Below are 27,121 nucleotides of genomic sequence, written 5' to 3'. Positions count from 1 at the left end.
GTTATAACATTTTTGCTGTGAAGAAGAGGCATGTGATCTCCGCTGAGTCAAATTCAGTTTTGAGAACTGCAAAAGTAAACCAATCATCTGTGATAATATCTTGTAGGCAGAGAAACTGCCCAATAATCTTACAAAAACCTCTGGAAGAGCATGACATTGTGAATGGATTCATGGAATTTATTTACCAAAAAAATTAAAGATATACAGCCTTATTCTACATAATTAAAAAACTAATCTTTATTTCATGATGGAATAACCTTTGGATGGTAATATATTTTCCTCAAAAAGCATTTTATTAAAAAAAATCCGATTTAAATTAAAAAAATCCGATCTTTTTGATTTTTTTAAAAAAAATCATTGATTTTTATCCACCCTGGCTGGTATCATGAGCTCGGGGTCAACCATGAGTTCAATATAAACCCAAGCTGTCCACAATTCACCAAACTGAAGTGGCTAGATTTAGGAAGTTTGCCCACCTACCCAGTAGTTGTAGCTGCCGCAATTGGTGGTCATTAATTTCCCTACAATATTACTACCGTCACTAAATGACAGCTTCCAGCCATCCACAATACAGGGGGAACCTGTCTGATATCACTGACTAAATTTGGCCATATTTGGTTACAGACATCAGTCAGGTTCCCCTGCACTGCTGGTTACATTTCAACAGCTGGGGAACTCTCAATTGTGGGGTGAATCTGGCAAGAGAGGATTGTCCCTCATGGCAGCATTCAGCTACCCGTGACCGTTTCTTTACCAAAATTTTGCTAATTAGCCTTAAAAAAAAAGGTCAGAAAAAAATAACAAGATTTGGCTTCCATAGACTTCACTAGGGTTTCGGTATTATGTTCGGGGTTTGAGAATTTTTTGGGCAAAGGTCCAGCCAACTCAAACCTTGCTTGGCTGGCTCGTCACTAGTTGCAGGTTGCCCTGATCCATCCGGTTGTTCTTGCGATCAAAATATGGTTAATGTGTTGTAGTCCTAAAATTGTATGTTTGCTGCTGTTTATAGAAGCCTACAGTAGGTGATCATAAAACAAATCCAGTGTAAAGGACTTGCCTGGTCAGGATGAGCTCCTCCCCGTGCATCCAGAAGACGTTTGGAGTTGGGTATCCAGAAACAGCACATTCAAGGACTGCGTCCTGTCCTTCCACAACAGCGACATTGGAGGGCCTTTGCAGAAAGATTTGCTGTCGATGTAAACCGGATTCTGCAAACAAGAAAAGCTGGTTACTTCTTCTGAAAAAAAGGAAAAGCCTGGGGTGTGCATTATCATTTTCAAACTGTGAAAAACATAATTTGTGTTCCCAATCAGCGTAATTAGCTCCGTATGATGGGGATGTTTGGGAGGATTTTTCAACAGCTGAAAAGATTTGTGTGTTCTCTACTGGCGTGTAGTGATATATCTGTGACAGTATCTGCTCGCTGTTCGCTTATTTGTACAACCCGAAATTAGGCTTTTAATTCAGTAATCCAACAGATCTATTGAGTTTGTGTCGTGCACTCCCATATGGAAGAAAATATATTTGAAATATATTTTAAAAATATTCTTCCGAAATATATTGACATATATTTGAAATGCTACAATTTTGGCCATATTCAATAGATTTCAAAATATATTTCAATAAATATTTTTATACATATATACTGCATGCTGAAATTAGTTTTTATTACAAAATATATGAAAAATATTTTTAAAAATACATTTGAAATATTCTGTATGTCTTTAAAAATACAGTAATAGGAATATATTTAAAAAAAAAGTGTTACTAAGCCCAGTCACTATATCTGGTCTCCCCGAGTCCTGCATTCACTATATCTGGTCTCCCCGGACCCTGCATTCACTATATCTGGTCTCCCCGGACCCTGCATTCACTATATCTGGTCTCCCCGGACCCTACATTCACTATATCTGGTCTCCCAGGACCCTGCATTCACTATATCTGGTCTCCCTGGACCCTGCACTCACTATATCTGGTCTCCCTGGACCGTCCATTCACTATATCTGGTCTCCCAGGACCCTGCATTCACTATATCTGGTCTCCCAGGACCCTGCATTCACTATATCTGGTCTCCCCGGACCCTGCATTCACTATATCTGGTCTCCCCAGACCCTGCATTCACTATATCTGGTCTCCCCAGGTCCTGCATTCACTATATCTGGTCTCCCCGGACCCTGCATTCACTATATCTGGTCTCCCCAGGTCCTGCATTCACTATATCTGGTCTCCCCGGACCCTGCATTCACTATATCTGGTCTCCCCGGACCCTGCATTCACTATATTTGTTCTCCCTGGACCCTGCATTCACTATATCTGGTCTCCCAGGACCCTGCATTCACTATATCTGGTCTCCCCGGACCCTGCATTCACTATATCTGGTCTCCCCGGGTCCTGCATTCACTATATCTGGTCTCCCCGGACCCTGCATTCACTATATCTGGTTTCCCAGGACCCTGCATTCACTATATCTAGTCTCCTTGGACCCTGCATTCACTATATCTGGTCTCCCAGGACCCTGCATTCACTATATCTGGTCTCCCCAGACCCTACATTCCCTATATATGGTCTCCCCAGGTCCTGCATTCACTATATCTGGTCTCCCCGGACCCTGCATTCACTATATCTGGTCTCCCCGGACCCTGCATTCACTATATTTGTTCTCCCAGGACCCTGCATTCACTATATCTGTCTCCCAGGACCCTGCATTCACTATATCTGGTCTCCCAGGACCCTGCATTCACTATATCTGGTCTCCCAGGACCCTGCATTTACTATATCTGGTCTCCCACAGTACACAGAACATGGAAATGCAATTATTATTTATTATTATTTCTTTCTGTTCTAGGAGCATGCAAAACCCCCGATTGCCCTGTGCTGATTACATGCACTCTCCCCCCAAAAAAAACCTCTCTATCAATACACACTAAACTGAGCATGTGCAGAAGGGCTCAGTCTGTCTTATCAGGAGATAAGATGTGGACATTTGAACAAGAGGAGGGGCAGAGAAGGAAGGATCAAATGGCCTTTTTACACAATGCAGAGGATTAACCCCTTAGGTTCCACAGTGAGTATAACAAGCACGCTTTACTACATATACAGACTGATTTTACTGCTGTGGGTTTAGTAATACTTTAAGTGACACATACACACCATACAATCCTGACAGCTAGTGCCTGACAGTCAATAGATCATATAGGATAGATAGATAGATAGATAGATAGATAGATAGATAGATAGATAGATAGATAGATAGATAGATAATTTAATAAAAAAAGAGGTAGATAGATAGATAGATAATTTAATAAAAGATAGATAGATAGATAGATAGATAGATAGATAGATAGATAGATAGATAGATAGATAGATAGATACTCCCCTGCCTGCCTGTCTGGTTGGGTGAGAACTGTTGGGTCAGCCATTGTCATAAGACAGGCATTGCAGACCTGACCCTCCTGGTCCCCATGTATATAGGTCCCTGTGGCTCGTACACTTCTGTGGTCTGTGGTGCCCACCCTGGTGTAGTACAGAACAGTGCTTCTTTTTGCAGCGCTCTCTCCAGCTCCGGGATTAATGCACAGTGTTTAGCTCTATGAATGCTTTCTCCGCTATCCGAGGCCACATCACATAATTGCCCAGTGATCCAAGCACAATTTTTAAATTGCAAACCCAGAGTTTAAACTTTGGGTCAACAAAACAGCCCGATCCACAAAGAAAAATAATGGTGTGTAATAGGCGGCATCCAGAAAATAATGGTAAGAGGTTTATCTGAAATAAAGGGAGCACACTGCGGATAAGCCGGGGACGGGAGGATGGGACACAGTGTTTCATTTGCTCTGCCACACTATGATGGCCTCTGTTCATTACGGGATTAGGCTGAATAGCTGCTATGTAAAGCAGCGCAGTCAAAGTTGAGTGATAATATAAATATGTTGTTACTGCGTGCTTACATGCGGCAGTCCTTCCATGGCTTCATTATACTACAGGGATCTAGGGCTCCTGGGAGGGCCTCACATACCAATACTAGTGATGTGCCAAACAACCCCCTGTTTGGTTCACGGTCAAACATTCAAACCTAACGAAGGTTTGACCGCGAACTTCGAACTGGGACAATTTACTAAGCGGTAAGATACCGCACAACTACTAAAATACCGCATGAATCATATTAAGTCATGCAATATTTTAGTAGTGAAAACATTCTTTAATGCTTCAGCTGTTTGCAGGGTTTGCCGCTTATGGCTGAATATAAAAAGAATTGCTGGCGATTAAATTTTTTTTTTAAACTGTGTGAGGTCCCCCCCTTTTGAGGGGAACCGCCAAAATTTAAAAAAAACAAGGCGTGGGGGTCCCCCCAAAATCCATACCAGACCCTTATCTGAGCATGCAGCCTGGCAGGGCAGGGAAGGGGAGGGGACAAGCAAGTGCCCCCCCCCTCTTGAACTATACTAGGCCACATGCCCTCAACATGGGGGGGGTGCTTTGGGGCAGGGGGAAAGCACCTTGTCCCCATGTTGATGGGGACAAGGGCCTCTTTCCCACAACTGTGGCCGTTGGTTGTGTGGGTATGCGGGCGGGGATCTTATCGGAATCTGGAAGCCACCTTTACCAAGGGGGTCCCCAGATCCTGCCCACCGCCCCAAGTGAATGAGTATGGGGTACATGGCACCGCTACTCATTCACAAAAAAAAAGTGTAGTGTAAAAAATGACAGCTGCGCTGGCCTGACAGTTCTTAAATATCTAAGGGGCGGGGCCACCTGGGGACATCTTGTGACATCATCATGCGCTGTGAGTTGCCAAAGAATTGCACCTGACCTGTGGTCAGGTGCAATGCTTTGGCCAATCACAATGCACTGTCAGAGCACAGTTCATTGTGAGGCATGGTGGGCGAACAGCCCGCTGAACGCCCTTACTGTTCTTGTGTTTGTCAAACGTATGTTCGAGTTACATTCGAACATCAAGCCCAACTGTAACCAATACCAACAATGTGATTGGTTCATTCTTTACATTGTAACAGGTGTTTGAAAATTCCCAGAATCCCATTATCTCGTGCCATAGCTTGACGGTCTCTCAGCAGAGTTCCGACACTTCCCTTAAGGAGTAAAAGTCCATGCTGCTGATTGGAGAGCACTGGCTATGACTCAGCAGGGGGTATGTTGGACCTCTGCAGAGAGATCACTGCTTACCCACAGAGAGCAATGGTCTTTCTCTGCAGCTGCTGGCAGAGGATGGGTTTTTCTACTCAGGTTGTGGCTGCTTTAAAAAGAAAATGAACTGTAAGACATTGGACGCCTTTTGATTAAATGCATCTGGAATGTATTTAGCTGATTTAAATTGAAGGTTCATTTGTACTTTAAGGGATTTTTTTATAGTAGTGTTAGCCTGCTGAAGAGTGATCCCTGATGAATTGCTTTTCAGAAAGCATTTGACAGGCTGTGAGGAGGTGTAATGCCACCTCCTCATAGCCTATTTTAACACCTAGAAGCCTTGACCAGTGCACCACAAATGCATGCATTGTGGTTGTGGTGCAGCTGAATTCACTTGAATAGGTTGTGTTTGGTGGGTGATACACAGGGTTTTATTCTTGCTACAAAGCAAGACATCAGGACCATGGCATGTGTACACCCCCAATTGCCTCTGTAGCTTAAGGGGAAGCAGTTTGGGGGGGGGGGAAGTGCATCTTTTACTGCCCCCCTAACCACAAATGTAAATGTGCTGTAAGGACATGAAGGATAGAGTATATTTCAAAAGGTGCCTACGCACTTATTCCATTGTAGAGGCTTTCCACTTTCAGCAAGAGAAACTCTTCCACTGCAGTTTTGATGCCATAAGAGGTCACCATGTCTATTCCTATTACTATTATTGCACGGCTGAATGCAACACATAGCAATGACCTGACTGTATAAACCAAACCATTTCAATGGCATGACCAGTCTACTCATAATAGTTGCTTCTTTTCAAACAGAACAGAAACACCTAACAAATTTATTGCTTTCTTCCACCAATAAAAGAGAAATTAGGAAAGGTTCTGCGATGTAGAAATAAAAACGTGCGGACATGTTCTAGTGACGGTTTTATGGAAGTGCTGTGTTCTCAGGTTAGAGGGCCTGCAGAAAATGGCGTGATGGAAGATGTACGGAGCACTGTATTTACTGTAAGTGGTGTCAGCCAGGTCAAGTGTGTCAGCAGTAATTGGTAGAGAAGAAAACTGGGTAAAACTACTTTTATAAGGTGTGCTGCGCCTGCGAGGGGAATGACAATTTCACCAAAGAGAGATAACGGCTCGGAGGATTAACAGGCATCAAATGTGAACGTAGATGAGGTTCCGATGATGTGATGATGTTTAAATGGTAGGGAATCACCGCTGCAGGGTAACAGCTGCAGATGGTGCTGCTCTGGTGAAATGTTATCAGTGGATTCAATTCTGTTTAAGTGAGACAATGGGCATCCTAGAATGTGGTTGCTGATGGGACAGGGCTGCAACCATGGTTATTCCAAAAGGACCAATTAGGTGCAGATAGTGGTCGGTGGATGGCTGAAGAAAGCAATAGCCGGCCCTACACCAAAGCTTCACAATAACCTTCTCTGTACTTCTCACACCGACATTTACCCTTACCTCATCTGTAACCTTAACACTAACCCTCCCCCCCCCCACTGATGTTAACTGTAACCCTTACATTAACCCTTCCACTGATATTTCCTATAACCCTAACACTGTTATTCCTTGTAAACCTAACACTAACCCTCAAACTTTTACCCTACCTCCAACCTTAATAGTAACCCTCAGACCTTTACCCTAACTCTAACCCCAATACTAACCCTCAAGCTTTTACCCTACCTCCAACCCTAATTTTAACCCTCAAACCTTTACCCTACCTCCAACCCTAATACTAACCCTCAAACCTTTACCCTACCTCCAACCCTAATACTAACCCTCAAACTTTACCTTACCTCCAACCCTAATACTAACCTTCAACCTTTTACCCTACCTCCAACCCTAATACTAACCCTCAAACCTTTACCCTACCTCTAACCCTAGTACTAACCATCAAACCTTTACCCTACCTCCAACCCTAATACTAACCCTCAACCGTTTATCCTACCTCTAACCCTAATAGTAACCCTCAACCTTTTACCCTACCTCCAACCCTAACACTAACCCTCAAACCTTTACCCTACCTCTATCCCTAATACTAACCCTCAAACTTTTACCCTACCTCCAACCCTAATACTAACCCCCAACCTTTACCCTACCTCCAACCCTAATACTAACCCCAAACCTTTACCCTACCTCCAACCCTAATAGTAACCCTCAAACCTTTACCCTACCTCCAACCCTAATACTAACCCTCAACCTTTACCCTACCTCTAACCCTAATACTAACCCTCAAACCTATACCTTACCTCCAAACCTAATAGTAACCCTCAAACCTTTACCCTACCTCTAACCCTAATACTAACCCTCAAACCTTTACCCTTCCTCTAACCCTAATACTAACCCTCAAACCTTTACCCTTCCTCTAACCCTAATACTAACCCTCAAACCTTTACCCTACCTCCAACCCTAATACTAACCCTCAAACCTTTACCCTTCCTCTAACCCTAATACTAACCCTCAAACCTTTACCCTTCCTCTAACCCTAATACTAACCCTCAAACCTTTACCCTTCCTCCAACCCTAATACTAACCCTCAAATCTTTATCTTACCTCCAAACCTAATAGTAACCCTCAAACCTTTACCCTACCTCCAACCCTAATACTAACCCTCAAACCTTTACCCTACCTCTAACGCTAATGCTAACCCTCAAACCTTTACCCTACCTCCAACCCTAATACTAACCCTCAAATCTTTATCTTACCTCCAAACCTAATAGTAACCCTCAAACCTTTACCCTACCTCCAACCCTAATACTAACCCTCAAATCTTTACCTTACCTCGAACCCTAATAGTAACCCTCAAATCTTTACCTTACCTCCAAACCTAATACTAACCCTCAACCTTTACCCTACCTCTAACCCTAATACTAACCCTCAACCTTTACCCTACCTCTAACCCTAATACTAAATCTCAAACCTTTACCCTACCTCTAAACCTAATACTAACCCTCAAACGTTTACCCTTCCTCCAACCCTAATACTATCCCTCAACCTTTTACCGTACCTCCAACCCTAATACTAACCCTCAACCTTTTACCTTACCTCCAACCCTAATACTAACCCTCAAAATTTTACCCTTCCTCCAACCCTAATACTAACCCTCAACCTTTTACCTTACCTCCAACCCTAATACTAACCCTCAACCTTTTACCTTACCTCCAACCCTAATACTAACCCTCAACCTTTTACCTTACCTCCAACCCTAATACTAACTCTCAAACCTTTACCCTACCTCTAACCCTAAAACTAACCTTACCAGTAACCCTACTACTAATCTCACACTTTTCAGTAACCCTTATTCTAAACCTCTTTGTAACCCTCACACTAGCCTTCCTTGTAACACTAACATTAACACTTCCTCTAACCCCCAAACTAACCTTTCGTTAAACCGTAACACTAACCTCACCCCAACACTAATCCTACCACAACCGTCACACAATAACCTTTCTTGTAACCTTAACACTAACCCTCACACTAACCTTTCCAGTAGCCCTAACACCAACCTCATGCAAACCTTCCCTGTAGCCTTAACATCAACCTCATCCTAACCTTTCCTGTAGCCCTAACACCAACCTCATCCTAACCTTTCCAATAGCCCTAACATCAGCTTCACACTAACCTTTCCAGTAACCCCAACATTAACCCTCCCTCTAACCAACTTTTCTTTAAACCCTGACACTAACTTTTCCAGTAGCCCCAACACTAACCTCATCCTAACCTTCCCTGTAACCCTAACACCAACCTCATCCTAACCTTCCCTGTAACCCTAACACTGTCTATAACCCTCACATTAAACTTACTAGTGACCCTAACACTAACCTTCCCTGTAACCCTAAGCTTCTCTATAACCCTTACACTAATCTTCCCTGTAACCCTAACATTATTTATTTATTATAATTACTTATATAGCACCATGAACTCATGCAGCGCTTTACATGCATATATTGTACGTTCATATCAGTCCCTGCCCTAAGGAGCTTACAATTTAAGGTACCTAACTCACATTCATACATTTTAGGGCCAATTTAGACAGGAGCCAATTAAGCTCACAGCATGTCTTTGGAGTGTGGAAGGTAAATTATGCAGGCACAGGGAGAACATGCAAACTCCAGGTGGGTAATGTCATGGTAGGGATTCAAACCGATGACCCTAGTGCTAGTAGGTGGAAGGGCTAACCACTTATCCACCTAACCTTTCCTGTAACCCTAAGGCTAACCAACCCTGTAACCTTCACACTAACCTTCACCCCTCAGTGTAACCCTAACACTAGATCTCACCCAACCCTCCTTCTTACACAATCCTTCCCTGTAGCTCTAGCACCGACCAGCTTTACCATTTGCAAAAACCCCCAGGGTATGTAGTCTTCTGGTTGGGCCCTATGATATCAGTCGCCATAGGCTAATGTGTTCACTTTGAAGAAAGCCGCATACAATCGCCCTCCCGTTGTCTTTTTATTGCTTGTCTCAGGTAAACACTCTAAAATATTTCCCTGTTCCAGCGCTGCTATTTATCTATCGTCCCATAAATAAGAAGCCATTCATTGCTTCCATTGTGTGACACAGCTGATACTTTTGTTGCGCGGTGGTAGTACATCATGTCAGCTCTGCCAGATTTCACATCAGGAGTTTTTCTTCAAGTTAGAAAAAAAAAAAAAATTTAAAAAGCTGGGAAATCTGCCAGTCTAGTAAAATTATACCGATCTGAAGGATCAGTCATTTCCAGCACGAGCGGCGGTGATAAATCTCTATTGTTTAACGAAATACAAATAATTCCCAAACAAGACACCTACTGCAAGATCTCCTAATTACACTCCAGACCGAACAGCGCGCTCGCTAGGTGGAGCATGCTGGGAGATTGACGGACCAGATAAAGTTTTAGGCAGAATTGTGCTTTGGGGACCGTTTCAAGAAAAGACGGTGGTGGGTCCGAAATTGACAGAAAATTACAGAAAGCGACTATGCCGTTTACAGCCTCTCATTCTGCTTGGAGTTATATACTAAAGATTAAATTGCTCCTTTAAGTGGCTTTTTTCTCCTAGGGGGTGGGACTGACCAGAGTCCCCCCTGTTCATCAGAGCCCCCCCCCCCCCATCTCCCCAGAGCAACTTCTATCACAGGTCAAAGGCCCTGATTATCAGTGCAGCCCCATCAGTGTCAATCTATGTCTATCAGCGCAGCATATTAGTGCCCATCACTGCCGCCTATCAGTGCCCATCAACGCCACCTCATCAGTGCGGCCTCATCAGTGGCTTCTCATCAGTGCCCATCAGTGCAGCTTATCAGTGCCCATCAGTACATCCTACTCAGCACCCATCAGAGCCACCTCATCAGTGCCCCTTCATCAGTGCCCGTCAGTGCAGCTTATCGGTGCCCATCAGTACATCCTCATCAGTGCCGCCTCATCAGTGCCCATAAGTGCATCTTATCAGTGCCCATCAGTACATCCTTATCAGTACCCATCAGTGCCGCCTCATCAGTGCCCATCAGTGCAGCGTATCAGTTCCCATGAGTGCCTCCTCATCAATGACCATCAGTGCCGTCTCACCAGTGCCCATCAGTGCAGCCTCATCAGTGCCCATCAATGCATCCTATCAGTGACCATCAGTGCAATATCATCAGAGCACATTATTGAAGAAGAAAAATTACCTTTTTTGCAAAATATTATAACAAAAGAGTATTTTTTAATAAGAAACAAAATTAAAAATTGTTTTTATTCCCAAAATGTTAGGCCTTTTTTGTTTGTTTAGAAAAAAATTAAAAACCAAGTGATGAAATACCACCAAAAGAAAGCTCTATCTGTCTCAAGATGATAAAAATGTATTATGTATACAGTGCTGCATGACCGCGCAATTACCATTCAAAGTGCGAGAGTGCTGAAAATTGGCCTAGGCAGGCAGGGGGTGAAAGTGCCCGGTATTGAAGTGGTTAACCATGTAAAAATCTGAAAGTACGCTCACCGGATAAAAGGCGGATTTCAGCCTCATTCCCCGTCCTGGAGCTGCCGGGGTTTTTGGCCAAGCATCTGTAGAGTCCAGCATCTCCCGCTTGAAGTCGACTAATCTGCAGTGTCCCCGAAGGCAGAACCAGCACACGGGTGTCACCAGGAATCAGCACTAGGTCTTCTTGATTCTTCTGCCAATGGATAGAGGGCATGGGCTCCCCAACTATTTCACACTTCAGTAAAGCTGTATCACCCAGGAAAGACGTGATTGATTCCGTCTGGGACAGGAACCTCAGTGGACCTGAAAATATAACACAAATGGGTCAAACCTACAAAACTCCAAATACTATGTCCTAGACATATAGGTGTGGATAGATTCAAAATAAAAAGTAATGAAATAGATGTTTGATATTAAAACCTCTAAATATTTTAAAGTTGAACTCCAGCCTTCCCTTCAGCCTTGCACTGTACTACAGGCTCCTCTTCTGTACTGAAATTGCTTACTCTGATTTCACTGCATCCTCTAAGCTTCATTAGAAGCCACAGCAAGTCAGATAAAGCCTTCCTCATTTCCTGGCTGGAGGACATCCAGCATCATTTAGCTCTCTTGCCCCCATCCTAACTATCCCCGATACGCCTCCTTTCATTCATTGTATTTCAGCTCTTCAATCATAATGGCTCATAATCACATGTGAGTGTTGCATAGTGCGGTCTGCATGGAAATACATCCTGCCCAAGGATGCCCACTTCTCCAGATGGACATCCGCCCATGAAGACATTTAGATATTGGCATAACTCGTCCCAAGAGCGAGTCTACTTGCCTGCATCAGGGCTGAGAGCTCTTGAAAGGAGTACTGGGGCAGGGTACTGTGATGTTTTCAGGAAGCTATTCATTGTGTCTAAAATAAGGTGTGTAATTAAATGGAAAAGATTTATTTAAAAATAATAGCAATTAGCATGTTAAGGGGAAACAAATACTAAGATACTAAGAATAATATATAATATACAGTATTATATATATAGAGAGAGAGAGAGAGAGAGAGAGAGAGAAAGAGAGAGAGATACAATGATTATAGATAGTGCTATACAGTGCAAAGTATTTTCCCCCTTCCCAATTGTTTTGCGTATTTGTTACACCTAAAGTATTACTATATCCGATCTCCCAGGACCCTGCATCCACTGTATCTGGTCTCCCAGGACCCTGCATCCACTGTATCTGGTCTCCCAGGACCCTGCATCCACTGTATCTGGTCTCCCCGGACCCCGCATTCACTATATCTGGTCTCCCTGGACCCTGCATTCACTATATCTGGTCTCCCCGGACCCTGCATTCACTATATCTGGTCTCCCCAGACCCTGCATTCACTATATCTGGTCTCCCCAGGACCCTGCATTCACTATATCTGGTCTCCCAAGGACCCTGCATTCACTATATCTGGTCTCCCTGGATCCTGCATTCACTATATCTGGTCTCCCCGGACCCTGCATTCACTATATCTGGTCCCCCTGGACACTGCATTCACTATATCTGCTCTCCCCGGACCCTGCATTCACTATATCTGGTCTCCCCAGACCCTGCATTCACTATATCTGGTCTCCCAGGACCCTGCATTCACTATATCTGGTCTCCCACAGTACACACACCATGGAAATGCAATTATTGTAGTAAAAATAAACTCCTAAATACCTTTTCTCATCAGCAGTATATAGCAGTCTTGTGACTTCTATCAGTGTCCAGCAGAGCACTGGTTAAAACTTGTAGGAGGAGTTTTCATTCTCCTCTGACTGTCCTATGAGACTGCAAGACCCCTGACCCTATGTCTGGACAGCGCTGACTGGCCCTGTGCTGATCACATGTGCCCTCCCAAAGAATAAAAAAACCCCTCTAGCAATACACACAAAACTGAGCATGTGCAAAGTGACTCCTAGAGCTCTGTACTATCAGCAGATGTATTGGGGACAGTAGAAGAAGGGGAGGATCAGAGAAGACAGGATCAAACAGCATTTTTACACAGTGCAGAGGATTAACCTCTTAGGTTCCACAGTGAGTATAACAAGCATGCTTTACTGCATATACAGACTGATTTTACTGTGGTGGGTTTAGTAATACTTTAAATGATTCAAATCATCAATTTTTAATATTGCACAAAGATAACCCAAGTAAATACAAAATGCAGTTTTTAAATGATTATTTAATTTATTAAGGGAAAAAAGCTGTCCAAACCGGCCTGGCCCTAAAGTAATTGCCTCCCTTTGCTAAAACATGAATGTACTGTGATCAACTACGTTTTCTGGAAAACAGAATTAAATTTCACTGGCCACACTCAGGCCTGATTACTGCCAGACATGTTGAATCAAGAAATCACTTAAATAGAAGCTGTCTGACAAAGTGAAGCATGCTAAAAGATCTCAAAAAGCAACACATCATGCCGCAATCTAAAGAAATTCAAGAGACGAGAAAAAACGTTTTTATATATATACACTATATATATATATATATATATATATATATATATATATATATATATATATATATATATGAGAGGGAGAGTTTACTTTTTTGGCTGTTGAGATTCAAGGGCTGTACCATAAGTACCAAAGGCATACCTCCCAACTTTCTGAGATGGGAACGAGGGACAAATATTAGCAAATGTATGTAGGCATAGGGAACACCCCCTGCCATGCCCAGTGGTGTATTTAGGTTTCGTGCTGCCCTAGGCAACACAAAAATTGTCTCCTCTCCCCACGGAGAGACCCCAACACCGACCAACACCCCCCTCACCCACGAAGAGAGCCTGACATTGACCAACAACACCCAAGCCCCCCACCCCCACCCGAGAGAGCCTTCCACTATCACCGCCCCCCATACACTGGCAAACCCCATTCCCCTACCCCGGCAAGAGATAAAACACTCACCTTTCAATCTCCGGACATCCCCAGGAACAAAAGTCAGGCTCTCCGTACACCATCAAGTAGCCCTTTTCAGATCCCACCTGGCCCTCATCCTGCATATGTCCCTTCTTCCTTTCCTTCTTTTGGGGACGGCGCTGCCCTCCTGAAAAATGCCACCCTAGGCAAACGCCTTGTTTGCCTTGTGGTAAATACACCCCTGGCCATGCCCCCGTAAAGGAGAATTACACAGAAAAAAAATTAACCTCCCTGAAAGTATTCCCGAGTGTAGCTCGGGGTAAAGTTTCAGCACCACAAGCGGTAACCCCGAGCTACACTCGGGAATACCTTGCAGCGTTACTCCGGGATCTTTTCTTCACTTGCCTTGTCTTCCACTCCCGCGATGTCCCCCCTGCAGTGTCCCCTGCAATGTCCTCCGGCCAATGCCGGCATCTGTCTTCCGGGTTCCGTTCCCTGCGACGTCAGGACGTACGGGGACGGAACGGCGGGAAATTTAAAAATGTGAAAAAGTGACATTCACTCAATACACTAAAATCACATAGTATAACATTACTGTATCAAACCATTTCACATACATTTTGTCCCGAGTGCTTTGTCCTGCGCCCTGCCTGCATTTTTACTGTTCTTTCTGCCTGGAAACTTAGAAATGTCCATGGCGTCCAAAAAGCGTCCCTTTAGGTCAAAAGCGGTTTTAGACCGGCTAGAGAACAGCGATAGTAAATCAGAACCACTTGCAGAATTGAGTGATAATGATTCGTGGAGAAATTCGTCATCAGACACTGAAAACGATTCTGCGACTTTGCTCAGCGATGTGCTAACTTGGCGCTATATTTCACATTTCAGTGTTTTCGGTTTGATTATATTATTGAATTACATTTATTATTATTATATTATTATTAATTTGAGTATTTATTAAATTATAATTTATGATTTCGTGTTTCAAATTTTATCATATTCGGAATGTTTACTAGACTCTTGTTCAGACAGATTTCAGTGAGTTATTCCTAAGAATCACAGGCCTACAATAAAAAAAAATACATATTTCCATTGAAAACAATGTACCGCTTTGAGCACAGAAATATGGACATAATCAGACCGCTAGGGAGGCTACGTAAACCCACAAGTGCTTTTTTTTTACCACTACTATTCCTTTAAACTGGCCTTTAAAGTTTACAAATGCAACAATTTAGAAACTGGATGAAAGGTTTAAGGCTAGGTTTACATATGTGCGGGTGGTGCCGCTGCGGGTCCGCACAAAAATCCGTACAGCCGCACCACCTACACAGAAGAATGCGAACCCGGGGGTGGGTGCCATTAATTCTAATGGCACGCAGCCTGCACTGGAAATCGCAACTGCACTGAGAACCGACTGGGACTTCTTCTCTGCGTGTCCCGGGGCACGGGAGTCCATTCATATGAATGGGCTATCATGCCCGTGCAAAACGTGGCCCGCAGGAACACACATATGTGAGCCAGGGGTTACACTGGGAAACACTTTTTGAAAGATAAATAGTACAACTATATAGATCAGACCAAAATGAGGGACAAACGATGGGGAAGAAGGGACAGAGGGACTTTGACCCATATCAGGGACAGTGCCTCAAAATCAAGGACAGTTGGGAGGTATGCCGAAGGGCCGCATGCACTCAGGCAGCAAGTTGAGCACAAGGGGACTACAGGATTCTGAAAGTGTGTGTAATTCTGTTCCAATATTAATCAAGTCTACCGTCCAACTTTTTTTTCTGTAAGTTACTGAAAAAGCCATTGACGTTCTGTAAAAATACTCTTTAATTGGAAGTAGATTCAGATTGATGAATATGGAGGCATGTTTGCAATTACAAAGCACTTATCATGTAAAACACTGCGGTTTGCCAATAATTGCGTTTGTGCGCCGTAATGGAATGCGCAAGGGGCCTGTTCCATGCAATGCAGACAAATGATATCGAGAGCAGATAGCGGAGACGGCACAAGGCGCCCGCGCCGCAAAGACGCACGGGTCCATCCGTGTTCATTGGGTGGAAACTGAGATATTAGAGAAGAAATGTAATTAGCAATCACCAAGATAAATCCTTGTATTGGGAATCTATAGTGACTCAGCTGCGCTTGCGAAAATCAATTTGCCATTTTCTTATCTGCGCCCGTTCGGAGTCTATACCGACAAGGCAAGATTTAAAGAAGAAAAAACAATATTTTAGAAGAGAGTTTGGCTTTGCATATCAAAAAGATGAAAAACAAAATCAACAAAAATGAAAGATTGTCACTGAGTGCTGAGATACTGTAGGATAGAGAAACCTGTACTGATATAATATGAGGCATGCACTGCTGACCCCTCCGTCTGAAAATACTGCTTGCCTGGCCTGGCTGGCTGCTGATCCAACATTTTGAATGGGGTTCTACTATAAACAGCAATCCCATGCAGCAAGTAAAAACATTCAGCTACGTATGCCAAGCAGTAAACAAAGCAATTGTGCCAAAGTCAGAGCACTACCAAATGTACCTTTAATATGGCTTCTATGGAATCTGCCGAAGAATAAGCAGACATTGCCCCATAGAGGGTCAGGAGGAGCAGAGCTGCTGTCAGACAGAAACCACAGGGCCCCATACAGCCAACCTGACCCCACCCCCAACCCCCCCAAAAAAACATGGTTTACTATGCTTCAGGTGTGAATGAGCATAGTGAGTGTTCGGTACCAATCACTCATTGTGTTTATTCGGGAAAGGAACGACTGGTAAATGAGGCATATTTACCGGACCCTTCCCCCACTATCCATCCTGAAGGATCCTATTGTGTGCTTGCAGCTGCTGATGGGAACAATAGAGGGGAAGCCGGTAGCTCTGTGGGGGTGGGGTAACACAGGGAGGCCTGGGCAGCAGCAGGAAATGTATGGTGCACAGGGAGAGTGATGGTTGCACGGGGGGAAATTACTGGGACCAGTCCACTGTATGGCTCTCTCTACAGCAGATGAATGCCCCTCTGCCATGCCAATCACACTCCATGCCCACATCTGATTTACTCAGTTGCCTGGGCTCCCCTGCTGGCCTGGGTCCATACCAGGAGGACTGGAGGTACCCCCTTATTCACGGCCCTCGGTAGGAGCAGGGCTGGTACTAAGAGGGGGTGTCTTTTTTATATGTTGGGGGGCGCTGCGAGACAGTAGCCCATAGAGTACATTCATATGAGCTCCGCACCCCTTCAGTCCTTTACGATCCAGCCCTGGGGGCTGCCTTACCTGACAGGAGAAGGCCAAGCAGAGGAGCAATGATGTATCCAGTGGTGAGGTTCATTGTCTCCACTAATGGCATATTTTGGGGGGTACCAGCACTCTGACAGTTGCACTTTGCAACTGTCAGACAGGCAGAAGTGACACGATAGTTTTAGTATCATAGATCCCAACTGTAGAAGACAATCAGGTTTGGCTACATCCATACTATTCTGTGTAACCTTTTTTCTCTCTGCAGTATTATATCCCCATTAAATTTCCAAAACAGGTTCAAATGGGATTTGTGACTATAAAAAGGTTTTCTGTGTGTGAGAGGCAACACAGAGGATGCTCCGGTATCATCAGCAGACGTGTTCCAGGATCATCAGATTACAGACACAAGGTGCTGATATGGACATCAATGTCTGGATGGGAAAACAAATCAACTTAGTAAGCAGGCTCCTCTACCTATATACATCTGAAGGTTTACCTTTTGGTCTTGGCTATATGTATCAAATGGATCTTAGGTTTGAATTAGGCTTATCAGCACCAGAAAAAAGATTTTGAAAAGTTCGATCATCTTTATGTAAGCAAAAAGAAATGCTGACAGTGATAACAATAGCACAGAAAGAGCTATGCATGGGAAAAAGCCAAACTGTGTTGACTCTATGGAATCAGCTGCAGAATAAGCACACTCAGCCCAATAGATGGTCAGTAGGAGGCAGGTGCTGACTGACCATTTGGAAACTCGGGCACTGCCCGAGGGCCCGGGGTCAGTAGGGGACCCCATGAGATGCCCCTGGTACCTTTTTCATAGGCTTTTTTGAGTTTGGGCAAGGACACAGCGGCCCCATGATCCCCTATTGCCTGGGGGTCCCATGAGTTGTCAGTCCGCCCCTGGTAGGAGGGCAGTAGGATTGGACTTTCTGAATCCTGTTTTGTGTAACTTTTCTCTGTGCTGCATTTCCATCCCCTTTTAAACTTCCAAGACAAGTTTGAATGTGATTTGTGAGTATGAGAAATGTTTTTAGCTCTACGAAAGACTTTGTCAGAGGCAGTACAGAGGGTGTTCCAGCATCCCTGGCAGGCGTGTTCCAGGATCATCAGATTACAGACACAATGGGCTGATATGGACTGGTGTAGTACATTAACGTCTGGAAGGAATAATGGAACAACCTAATAGGCAGGCTATTCTACCTGCATACTTCTATAGGTTTTCTTTTTGGTCTTCACTAGATTGTACCTTTAAAGTGGATAGTAGCTTTGGTTTGAGCTTATCAGCATCATAAAGGATTTTTCCAATTTTGATCACCTTTATGCAAATAGTAAAAAATACTGACATTGATAACAACAGCACCAAGAGAGCCAAGCATGGCAGAAAGCCAAATTGTGTCAGAGGTGAAAATAAAATTCCATTCACTTGTCACTAATTTATAGAGCAGATGACTATACATTTTTCAGACTTTTATTTATGCAATAGAGGGCCCTTTCACGCTGCCAATTAACTCCAATATGTTCAGCAAACTGTTTCTTATCATATTTTGGGGAACAATACTAAACTTTATTTCCAACCAAAATTTTTTTTGTTAATGTTGGGCAGCCATAAGTGGAAATTTTAGTGGATAAAGTATGAAATATTTTTGGGTATTTTAAGGGTATATTCACACCAGGAGTGGGAGGACTGCAATGGGCAGCCATTCCAGCGCAGTCCCACCACAAGGTAAGGCAAAATGCCATGTCTTTTAACCTGTGGTTGAATAACTGACAAAGGCAACATCTGTATATCCGTTGACCCTACCTATCTATGATAGACATCTCCTGCTAAGCCTACATGGTGGGAAAGTTGACCATCTGATTTGAGTTTTTGGAACTAAGATTATTTTTCATCTTAATAATAGCTTTTTCCATCATAATATAATCAAACAATCATACAGAACTTGATGTATAGTACGGAAGTATTGAAGAAAGCTCTATATGTCCAGGAAATGCGCCACAAGTCTTACATCTATAGACAACCTGAAGCACAGCAGGTACAAGCTGTATGGTGTATTGCCAAGAGCTGTGACTCTACATGCAGAGCGCTCTGAGAACCTGTTTCCCAAAGCACCAGCGTGTAAATCCCTCTGTCAGGCTACCATTTACGTATTACCAAATCAGTCATTCAACTTATTTTCACTCCATTACGCTCCTAAAACAAACAAAATGTGTGTTCTGCCCCTGGGCTCAGCATTTCAGCAGTCAAGATTTTTTTTTTTAATATATTTTCTTGTATTCAGTATTAACGCTTTCATCTGTTCCGTGAACAGCGATTCCTATTATTGTTTGACATTTAGTATATATGAGTAATGCTGTGGCAGCTTCTAAAAAAAAGAGCTCTGGGATAATTAAAGGGAACACTTCAGCCAGATCTGAAACTTTAACCTTGACATGTATACAAGGAGCATACTGGTAAAATGGTTTATTTATACAGGCATCGCTGTAAAGAAGAGTAAACAAGATGAATGAGAGGTGTAGGGGCTGCGTGATGGTTCAAGGGGTGCCAAGCAGTTGTAGGTGTAGCCAGGTGCTTGGCTAAGAATGGAAATCGAGAGAAACACTGGCTGCAGCTGCTCTCTGTAGAGAGCTGGCTAACAACTATATCAGCAAGTGGAGGGAGCTGCTGAGCAGGAATAGACTGAGTCAGGCAGCACTGCACAGTGGGAACTCTAGTTTGGATGGGGAAAGAGCTGCATTTTCTCAAGCTGTACAGGACATAGTTTCCTTTTGGTGTGAGGAAGACCATAAAATGCACATCACTGCCCAGGGTGTGCCACTGCTGCATATTGGCAGCCTAAGCAGGATTTGGAACACTGAATTTGGGCTTGCTGACAGCCAGAGTCACCTGGGTGTAGCCCAGAGAGTGGATTAATCAATGTGTGTGACTGGATGATGGACTGCAATACCACTGGGACTAGTGAGCTGCTTCTGTAAGGATTTACTATCTGCTGCTAGTGAAAGAGACTGAGCCCTTTAGGAATTGACCATACAGCCATCTATTAGTCTTATTTTCTGCCTGCAGGTGTGACTGGGACTATTTTGATGTGCACCAACGTACAACTGGGCCCCAACGCTAGCCAGCTAAGAGTTAGACCGTCCCTTTGCAGCTGCTACACAGGGACTTTTACCAATTCCTTATGCTAAGAGGTACCTCTCAGCGGACATTGCACCATATCCTAGCCATTCTTCTAGAGTGCACTTTAGACTAGTTATAGTATTATTATTTACATTGCATTAAATGCTTACATGCACTATTTATTGCTGACTTAGCTGATTCATGAGTTAATTTCAGAATAATTGTACAGAACCTGATTCTAAGTTACCTTGGTATAGTGATTATGCCGTGTCTGAACCTACCTTTTGTGTGTTCATTTATGCTCAAACCACCATTTATTCTATCTCATATCAATGCATTGAGTTCATTTACGTACCACTGAACGGTCTTGTGTCTATTTCCTGATAATAATTCACAGTTGAGTTAAAGGCATCCACACTTGTGTTCCTATAAGTCTTGCAGTAACTTGCACTTAACCAGGTGTGCTAGAGCAGCGGAGGTTGCTCTTGGAGTTGAGGTGCAGGACAGAGAACCGAAATTACCAAATGACTCCTGCGGGGGTAGCGCTACATAAGGTTAAGGGAATAGGAAAACAATAGAAAGTTGTATGGAGTCTTATAGGGAAGGGTCTTCAGAACCATTTGGTGGGGTGGATCAGGGCAGTGACATTTGCAGGCGTACCAGCATCCAAAGAGCTTCCCACCCTTTGGGAAGCTCTTTGAGTGTCTTTGAAGGCGTTCATTTCTGTAAAAAGTGTGAGGGGATCCATTTAAGTATGACATCTCACTTCGGTGTGGTCCAATTGTTGAAATCAGGATTGATGTACAGATTGGTATTCTACAATAGGTTTCTGTTATCAAGCCAGAGACAGTGTAATGTAGCTGGGGGTCTAGCAAGTAACAACTTGTGGATGCAGATACAATGTTCTGGTTGGATCTTTTTTTCTGAGGCCTTCAAGATCCAACAACCCATCTTTTCTGTTATTTCTTGGACTGGTATTTTGCAATATTGGACTGCTATGGCCACTCTTGTGTCTAAGTTTGTTCTGGGTGATTAGTTTTAGGGGTGGATATGGCCTAGTGGTGGTAGTGGCTCCCTCTGAGATACCTTTGCTATTCATCAGTGCCCCTCATTTACTTTGGACTTTAGTCTGGTGATTAACGAAACACACTTGGTGATGCAAAAACACACTACTTGCTGCCTTTCACCTACACAGTAGATGTAAAACAAAGAGCATAGAGAAATTCCTCATAGTAACCAATCAAATTCAAACCTGTTGTGAAATTTGGAATGTAGTTGGTGACGCAGAATGCAGAACTTACACAGTACAAGTTTAAAGTGGCACTAAATCCTCCTATCCTTGACTAGTGCACCAGAGATAGGTTCATCCAGACCCCACTACACCACCATTACCCTTCCATACCAATCCCCTTTACTTACTATACTTACAGAAAACATAACACCAATTTTTGGAGTAAAATGGCCAACACGGCCTTTTATTAACAAATCAAGTTTAAACACATCAACAATTCCTTATAACATAAACATAAATAGTTGTCGTTGGTCTTTGAAGGCACCCCCAAAACGATCCGAAATGCACCTGCGGACCACCATATTCCACTAGGCCTCCAGCCGCAACCAACCAGCTCGGAGACAACCATACCGTCTGCAGTGCAGCACCACCACCTTCCAGTTAAACCTTGGTTAACTGGAATGTTCCCGGGCACACCATACCACCGATGGGTCCCACACCATTTTTGTACCTCAAAGATAAGAACCGCCTCCAAAGACCAACCACCGCCCAGGAACCGAAATACCCCCCCCCCCCCCGGGGGAACACACACTCACCAAACAGGGAGGGCGGGAGGGATGCTCTCTCTCCTACGTCCAGCTCCGACTGACGCCCCTCACCAGTACACCCCACCCTAAGGTGCAGAAGACCGCATCTACACTCTCACTCTACCAACCAGCTCCCCCAGCTATCCTTTACCAACCCCCTAAGCTATCATTAACCCTTACACGTCCTCCTTCCCACTCTGGGCCTATTCATGCCTGCCCTGCGCTAATTCTTTTCTTCTTTTCGCTGCGGGCATTTCTTTACAGCAACAGAAGCTGCCATCTTAGCCTTTGTTTGATCTGCAGTTGCCTTGATGCTGCACATGTGACCAGTTATGGCACCAGTGAATTGAAGGTTTAGCAGTTTGGTCGACAGCACAAGCAACTATGAAAGTTATCATTGAAGACATGCCACGAATGTAACTTTCTTGGGAAACAATTAAAACGGTGGGTTTAGTACGCTCCAGCTGACGTTTCGTGGAGCTGTGTGTGCTTATGCTGCAGGGTTTGTGCAGAACTCAGAAAAAGGTAAATCGAGTCAGTGCTGTGTCATGTGTTCCATCAGCATTCATGAAATCAATTTTCCATTCACAGTCTATAACAGTCTGTAACTTCACCAACTGGGTATCTCCTTTCAAATGAGTTTGTGGTGCTTCAAGCCATGGTATAATTCTGCTATTTACTAGTTGTAAGAGTTTACCTGGGCTTGCCAAAAAAATAAAAAGGATGGCATGGTGGCTTAGAGGTTAGCAGCTACGTCTTGTGGGACCGGGGTCCTTGATTCAAATCTCAGATAGGACAATATCTGCTTTGAGTTTGCATGTTCTCCCTATGCTTATGAGGATTTCCTCTTGGTAATTTGGTTTCCTACCACATGACAAAGATATGCTGGTAGGTTAATGGGCTGCTAGTTTTAAAAAAGTATTATTAAACGGGCACTGTATGCACAAAAAAACCTTGGTGCTGATGTCTTGTTTACCATTAGTGTTGGGCTTGATATTCGAGTCGAACATAAGTTCGACTCGAACATCGGCCGTTCGTGTGTTAGCTGTTTGCCTGCCATGCCCCACAATGCACTGCACCCTGACAGTGGCTAATTGGCCAAAGCAATGCACCTGAGCACAGATCAGGTGCATTGCTTTGATGATGTCACAAGGGGGAGGGGCCACCCACTGACATCAACTGGGTGACCCCACCCCCTTGTGACATCATCACAGTATTTAAGAAATGTCAGATGGCAGGAACCAGCATCGAGAGCGGAGCTATTTTTTTTATTTTTTTGGGTCGGCAGGCATCGTGATTGACGTTGGATCTACTTCGGGGGCAATTTCTTTATTTTTGTTTTTAATAAAGGACAGTCAAAAACTGTCTTCTGTCATTTTATATACTACACTTTTTTTGTGAATGATTAGTGGTACAATGTACCCCATACTCATTCACATGGGGGGGGCCGAGATCTGGGGGCCCCCTTGTTAAAGGGGGATTCCAGATTCCAATAAGTCCCTCCACTCGCAGACCTCCACCAGCCATGGTTGTGGAAAAGTGGCCCTTGTCTCCATCAACATGAGGACAAGGTGCTTTGGGGGGAGTCCCCCCTGCCCCAAAGCACCCCCTTATGTTGAGAGCATGTGGCCTGGTATGGTTCCGGAAGGGGGGGGCACTTGCTCATCCTCCCCCCCCCCTTTTCCTGACCTGCCAAGCTGCATGCTCAGATATGGGTCTGGTATGGATTTTGGGGGGGACCCCCACGCCATTTTTTAAAATATTTTGGTGTGGGGGTTCCGTTCAAAATTCATACCAGACCCGAAGGGATTGGTATGGATTGGGGGGGCCCACACCACTTTTTTTGTTTTTTTAATTAGCAGCAATTCTTTTTACATTCAGCTGTCATCCGCTGACAGCTGAAATATTAAAGAATGTTTTCACTACTGAAATAACGAATGACTTAATAATATAACTCATGCCGTATTTTAGTAGCTGTGCGGTATCTTACCGCATACTCGGATGTGGTAAGATACTGTCTAGTGAATTGTCCCAGTTCGAGGTTCACGGTCAAACTTTCGTTATGTTCAAATGCTCGACCGCGAACCCAACAGGGGGGTGTTTGGCCATCACTATTTAACATTATCATTTAAATTGAAAGTAACAGAAAATCCCCAATTTTGGGTTGTCCCCAGAAAAGTAAGAGAGGTGAAATCGCCCACTGGGACACTATTTCTGCTAACCTGGGGGTCCCCAGGGATTCCCTTAATTTGAAGGGATTTTCTCTCACTTTCTGTATTAGCTATGGGACAAGAAGTAAAGGTAAATCCCCCCAATGAGACACAGATGGTAAAAAAAAAAAACCTGACAGGGGTTATAACACTCCTGTGCTCTATCCAAAATCAAAAAAAGTTCTACATGGGTGCAATGTGTCAGTGGGGTGTGTTCAGGGGCAGGAACTGTGCAGCAGCCTTAGCTGAATGGTTTTATTAGAGTGCAGACTTGGGTTTTATGCTTCAGCATTTGTGTGGAGTTGGACATGCTCCTTTCTGGGACCAGCGTCTAGTATGGAAGCCGCGCTGCTTGGTTGTTTTGTATAGTTTCTACAGTTATAAGAAAAGTGACCATATTGTGAGTTATTCATGCAGTATTAACCTTAGAGAAAATTTTGATGTGACTTTCACCGTTTATATAAAATATAAGCTGCAAGCACACTTAGTGATTGTAGTAAATATTGTGTATGAAACATTTTATACACAGTATTTGCTTTTTTTTATTCGATATTCGATATTCAATATTTGCTTGCTCTTCCAAGCTTTTGGAGATATTTATATTTTAACCACTAGAGGGAGCAAGCACTCAGTTTTCAGTCACTCTGCCTTTCTTCATGTCAGCTGCTGTCAAAAAATATCAGCCACACAAGGAGTGCATATTTTTCAGTGGGTCATAAACTGGCATTGTAAGAAGGAGCAGTAGTATAAAGTAGTAAAGATTACCCTGAGTATGTAATGAGCAAATATGGCTGCCACCATGAACGTAAACGTGCTGTATATGCAGAAGCGAAGTTTCTAAAACACACATTGTTAACATTATTAACATCCACTTCATCTGTTTTTCCCACAAATCACAGAAAACGATCACACATTCTTCACTGCTGCTCACTAGCATTGCGAAGACAAAAGGAGAGAGTCCCTTGCAATGTTTGGAATGCATGGCACGTTCCTCATAATGTTGCTAATACCGACACCTTTCTTTGATGCCATAATAACTGTGAAATGAATGCAAACAATTAAGAAGCTAAACCTCTGCTGTGTTATTAAAGTGTAAACCTTGAGCTCCGCGATCTGAAATGTTACAAACCAAACAGAATAATACAGTCAACTCTTTTCAAACATTTTCTCTTTTGTACCAAACCCTGTTTAAAGTGGTTGTAAACCTCTGACATGAAATATGAACAAAGCATATCCATCTATAGTGTGTACTTGTCGCAGTCCGGAGCAATAAGTCACCAGTCACATCGACACGATTTAAAATCACACGATTTGTGTGCAATTTCTGAAGACTTTATTGCTACTTGTGAAGATTTTCAACGATTTCTTGCAATTTGCAGTGCGATTTCTATTCTATGTATGCGAAATTGCAACAAAACTGCAGAAAAAGTAATGCAAGAACTACTTTAGCAATTGCGCTGCAGCAAATCTCAAAAGTTAAGACACTGACATTCACTCATTAGATGCTATTTCAATTCCCAAATCGCACCTGAAATTGCACAGGTATGACCAGGCACTAAGTGTCATTTCTGTCCGCTGCCTTGTTCCTCTGCTATCTGTCACTTCTGACAAGTTTTCCTGACGCGCTAAGAGAATAAAGGTATCAGGGGAGGAACCTCCAGCACACAGCCTGTGATTGATAGCCACAGCTCTGTTCCTGTGTACTGTGTGAAGAGGGGGGGATCAGCTCAATCAGCTCTCAGTGAGCTCTGCAGAGTGTAATTTTGCCTCCCCACCCACTGATTTTTGAAAGCTCAGACAAGCTGTATAAATTCTGGACTTTGAACAGATGTAGAGAAGAGAAAAAGGTACAACTTGTGTAGGAGGATTTGTTTAATCTCTATGTACCAACTGAGGCCAGTCACTTCACTGTAAGGGTTTACAGCCATTTTAACTCCTTGGTGCCGAATGTATGCAAATATGTGGCCTCTTGGCAGCTGGGCTTTGGCGCCGTGGGGCCGCATATTTGCGTACCCAATGTATTTACATGTTCCCAATGTAAAACATGTTCCGAGAGCGCGTGCTCTGCACACTCCCGGCACATTTACAGCAGAAGGCCTCGATCACTATTTGTGGTCGGGAGCTTTCTGATCAAGTGACCGCCGTGACAGCCAGTCATGGTAGTCACATGACCCTAAACCCCCGCAAACCCCTTCAAGGGCCAGGCTCCAAGGGATTAAACGAGGATTCCACTGTGCCCTCTGATAAAAATGCTAAATTCCTGGCTGCCACTGGTTTCAGAATGTCGGATTTCTAGCATGTGACTATTGCCAGCGGCTATAGCTGCTGACAATAATCACTGTGTTCTCCTGGCAGGGGCTGCTCATGCCCCCCCTTTAGGAAAACACAATAGCTCAGCCGAACTGTGTTCATGGGGGTCCGTATAATCCACACTGACTGTGTTGATGGGGGAATTGAGTGATTTTCTTTCCTGCAACCTGTGGTTGCAGGAAAGAAAATTGCATCATCTATGGCCTCCCTTATACTCCATTGAGCTGCAGACCGGGTCATTCCCACCCTGCGGCTAATGTAAACACATTGTTGGTCTGTGAGATGGGAATGACCCAGCCTGCAACTCATTGGAATAGAAAAACAGGGCAAGTTCGGAGTTTGGCTAGCCATGAGTTCCATACCCAAGCTCATCTCTATCGGACAGTTGATAGGTTGCAGAGATCACATGGCTTTCAAGTTAGCTCCCAAAGAGCAGTGATCAGTCCGTATGCTGGCCCAGAGTGTCTT

General features: G+C 43.8%; 1 protein-coding gene across 2 annotated transcripts in view; it reads right to left on the bottom strand.

The window, feature by feature from the left end:
- DCC (DCC netrin 1 receptor) overlaps window positions 1-27,121 on the bottom strand; it is a 1,041,949-nt gene that overhangs the window by 572,728 nt on the left and 442,100 nt on the right. For both annotated transcript variants that reach the window (XM_089681618.1, XM_089681619.1), the window contains exons 3-4: window positions 11,110-11,394; window positions 1,058-1,208 (exon numbers count right to left, since the gene is read on the bottom strand). In XM_089681618.1, coding sequence (XP_089537744.1) covers window positions 1,058-1,208; window positions 11,110-11,394 — 436 coding nt within the window. The remainder of the gene's footprint in view (window positions 1-1,057; window positions 1,209-11,109; window positions 11,395-27,121) is intronic.

Source organism: Staurois parvus, unplaced genomic scaffold (genome assembly GCF_062004578.1).
Source record: "Staurois parvus isolate SC_StPar_1 unplaced genomic scaffold, SC_StPar_1.0 ptg000272l, whole genome shotgun sequence".
NCBI classification, from domain to species: Eukaryota; Metazoa; Chordata; class Amphibia; order Anura; family Ranidae; genus Staurois; species Staurois parvus.
Note: the sequence above shows the minus strand (reverse complement) of the source record. Positions and strands in the feature narration are given on the sequence as shown.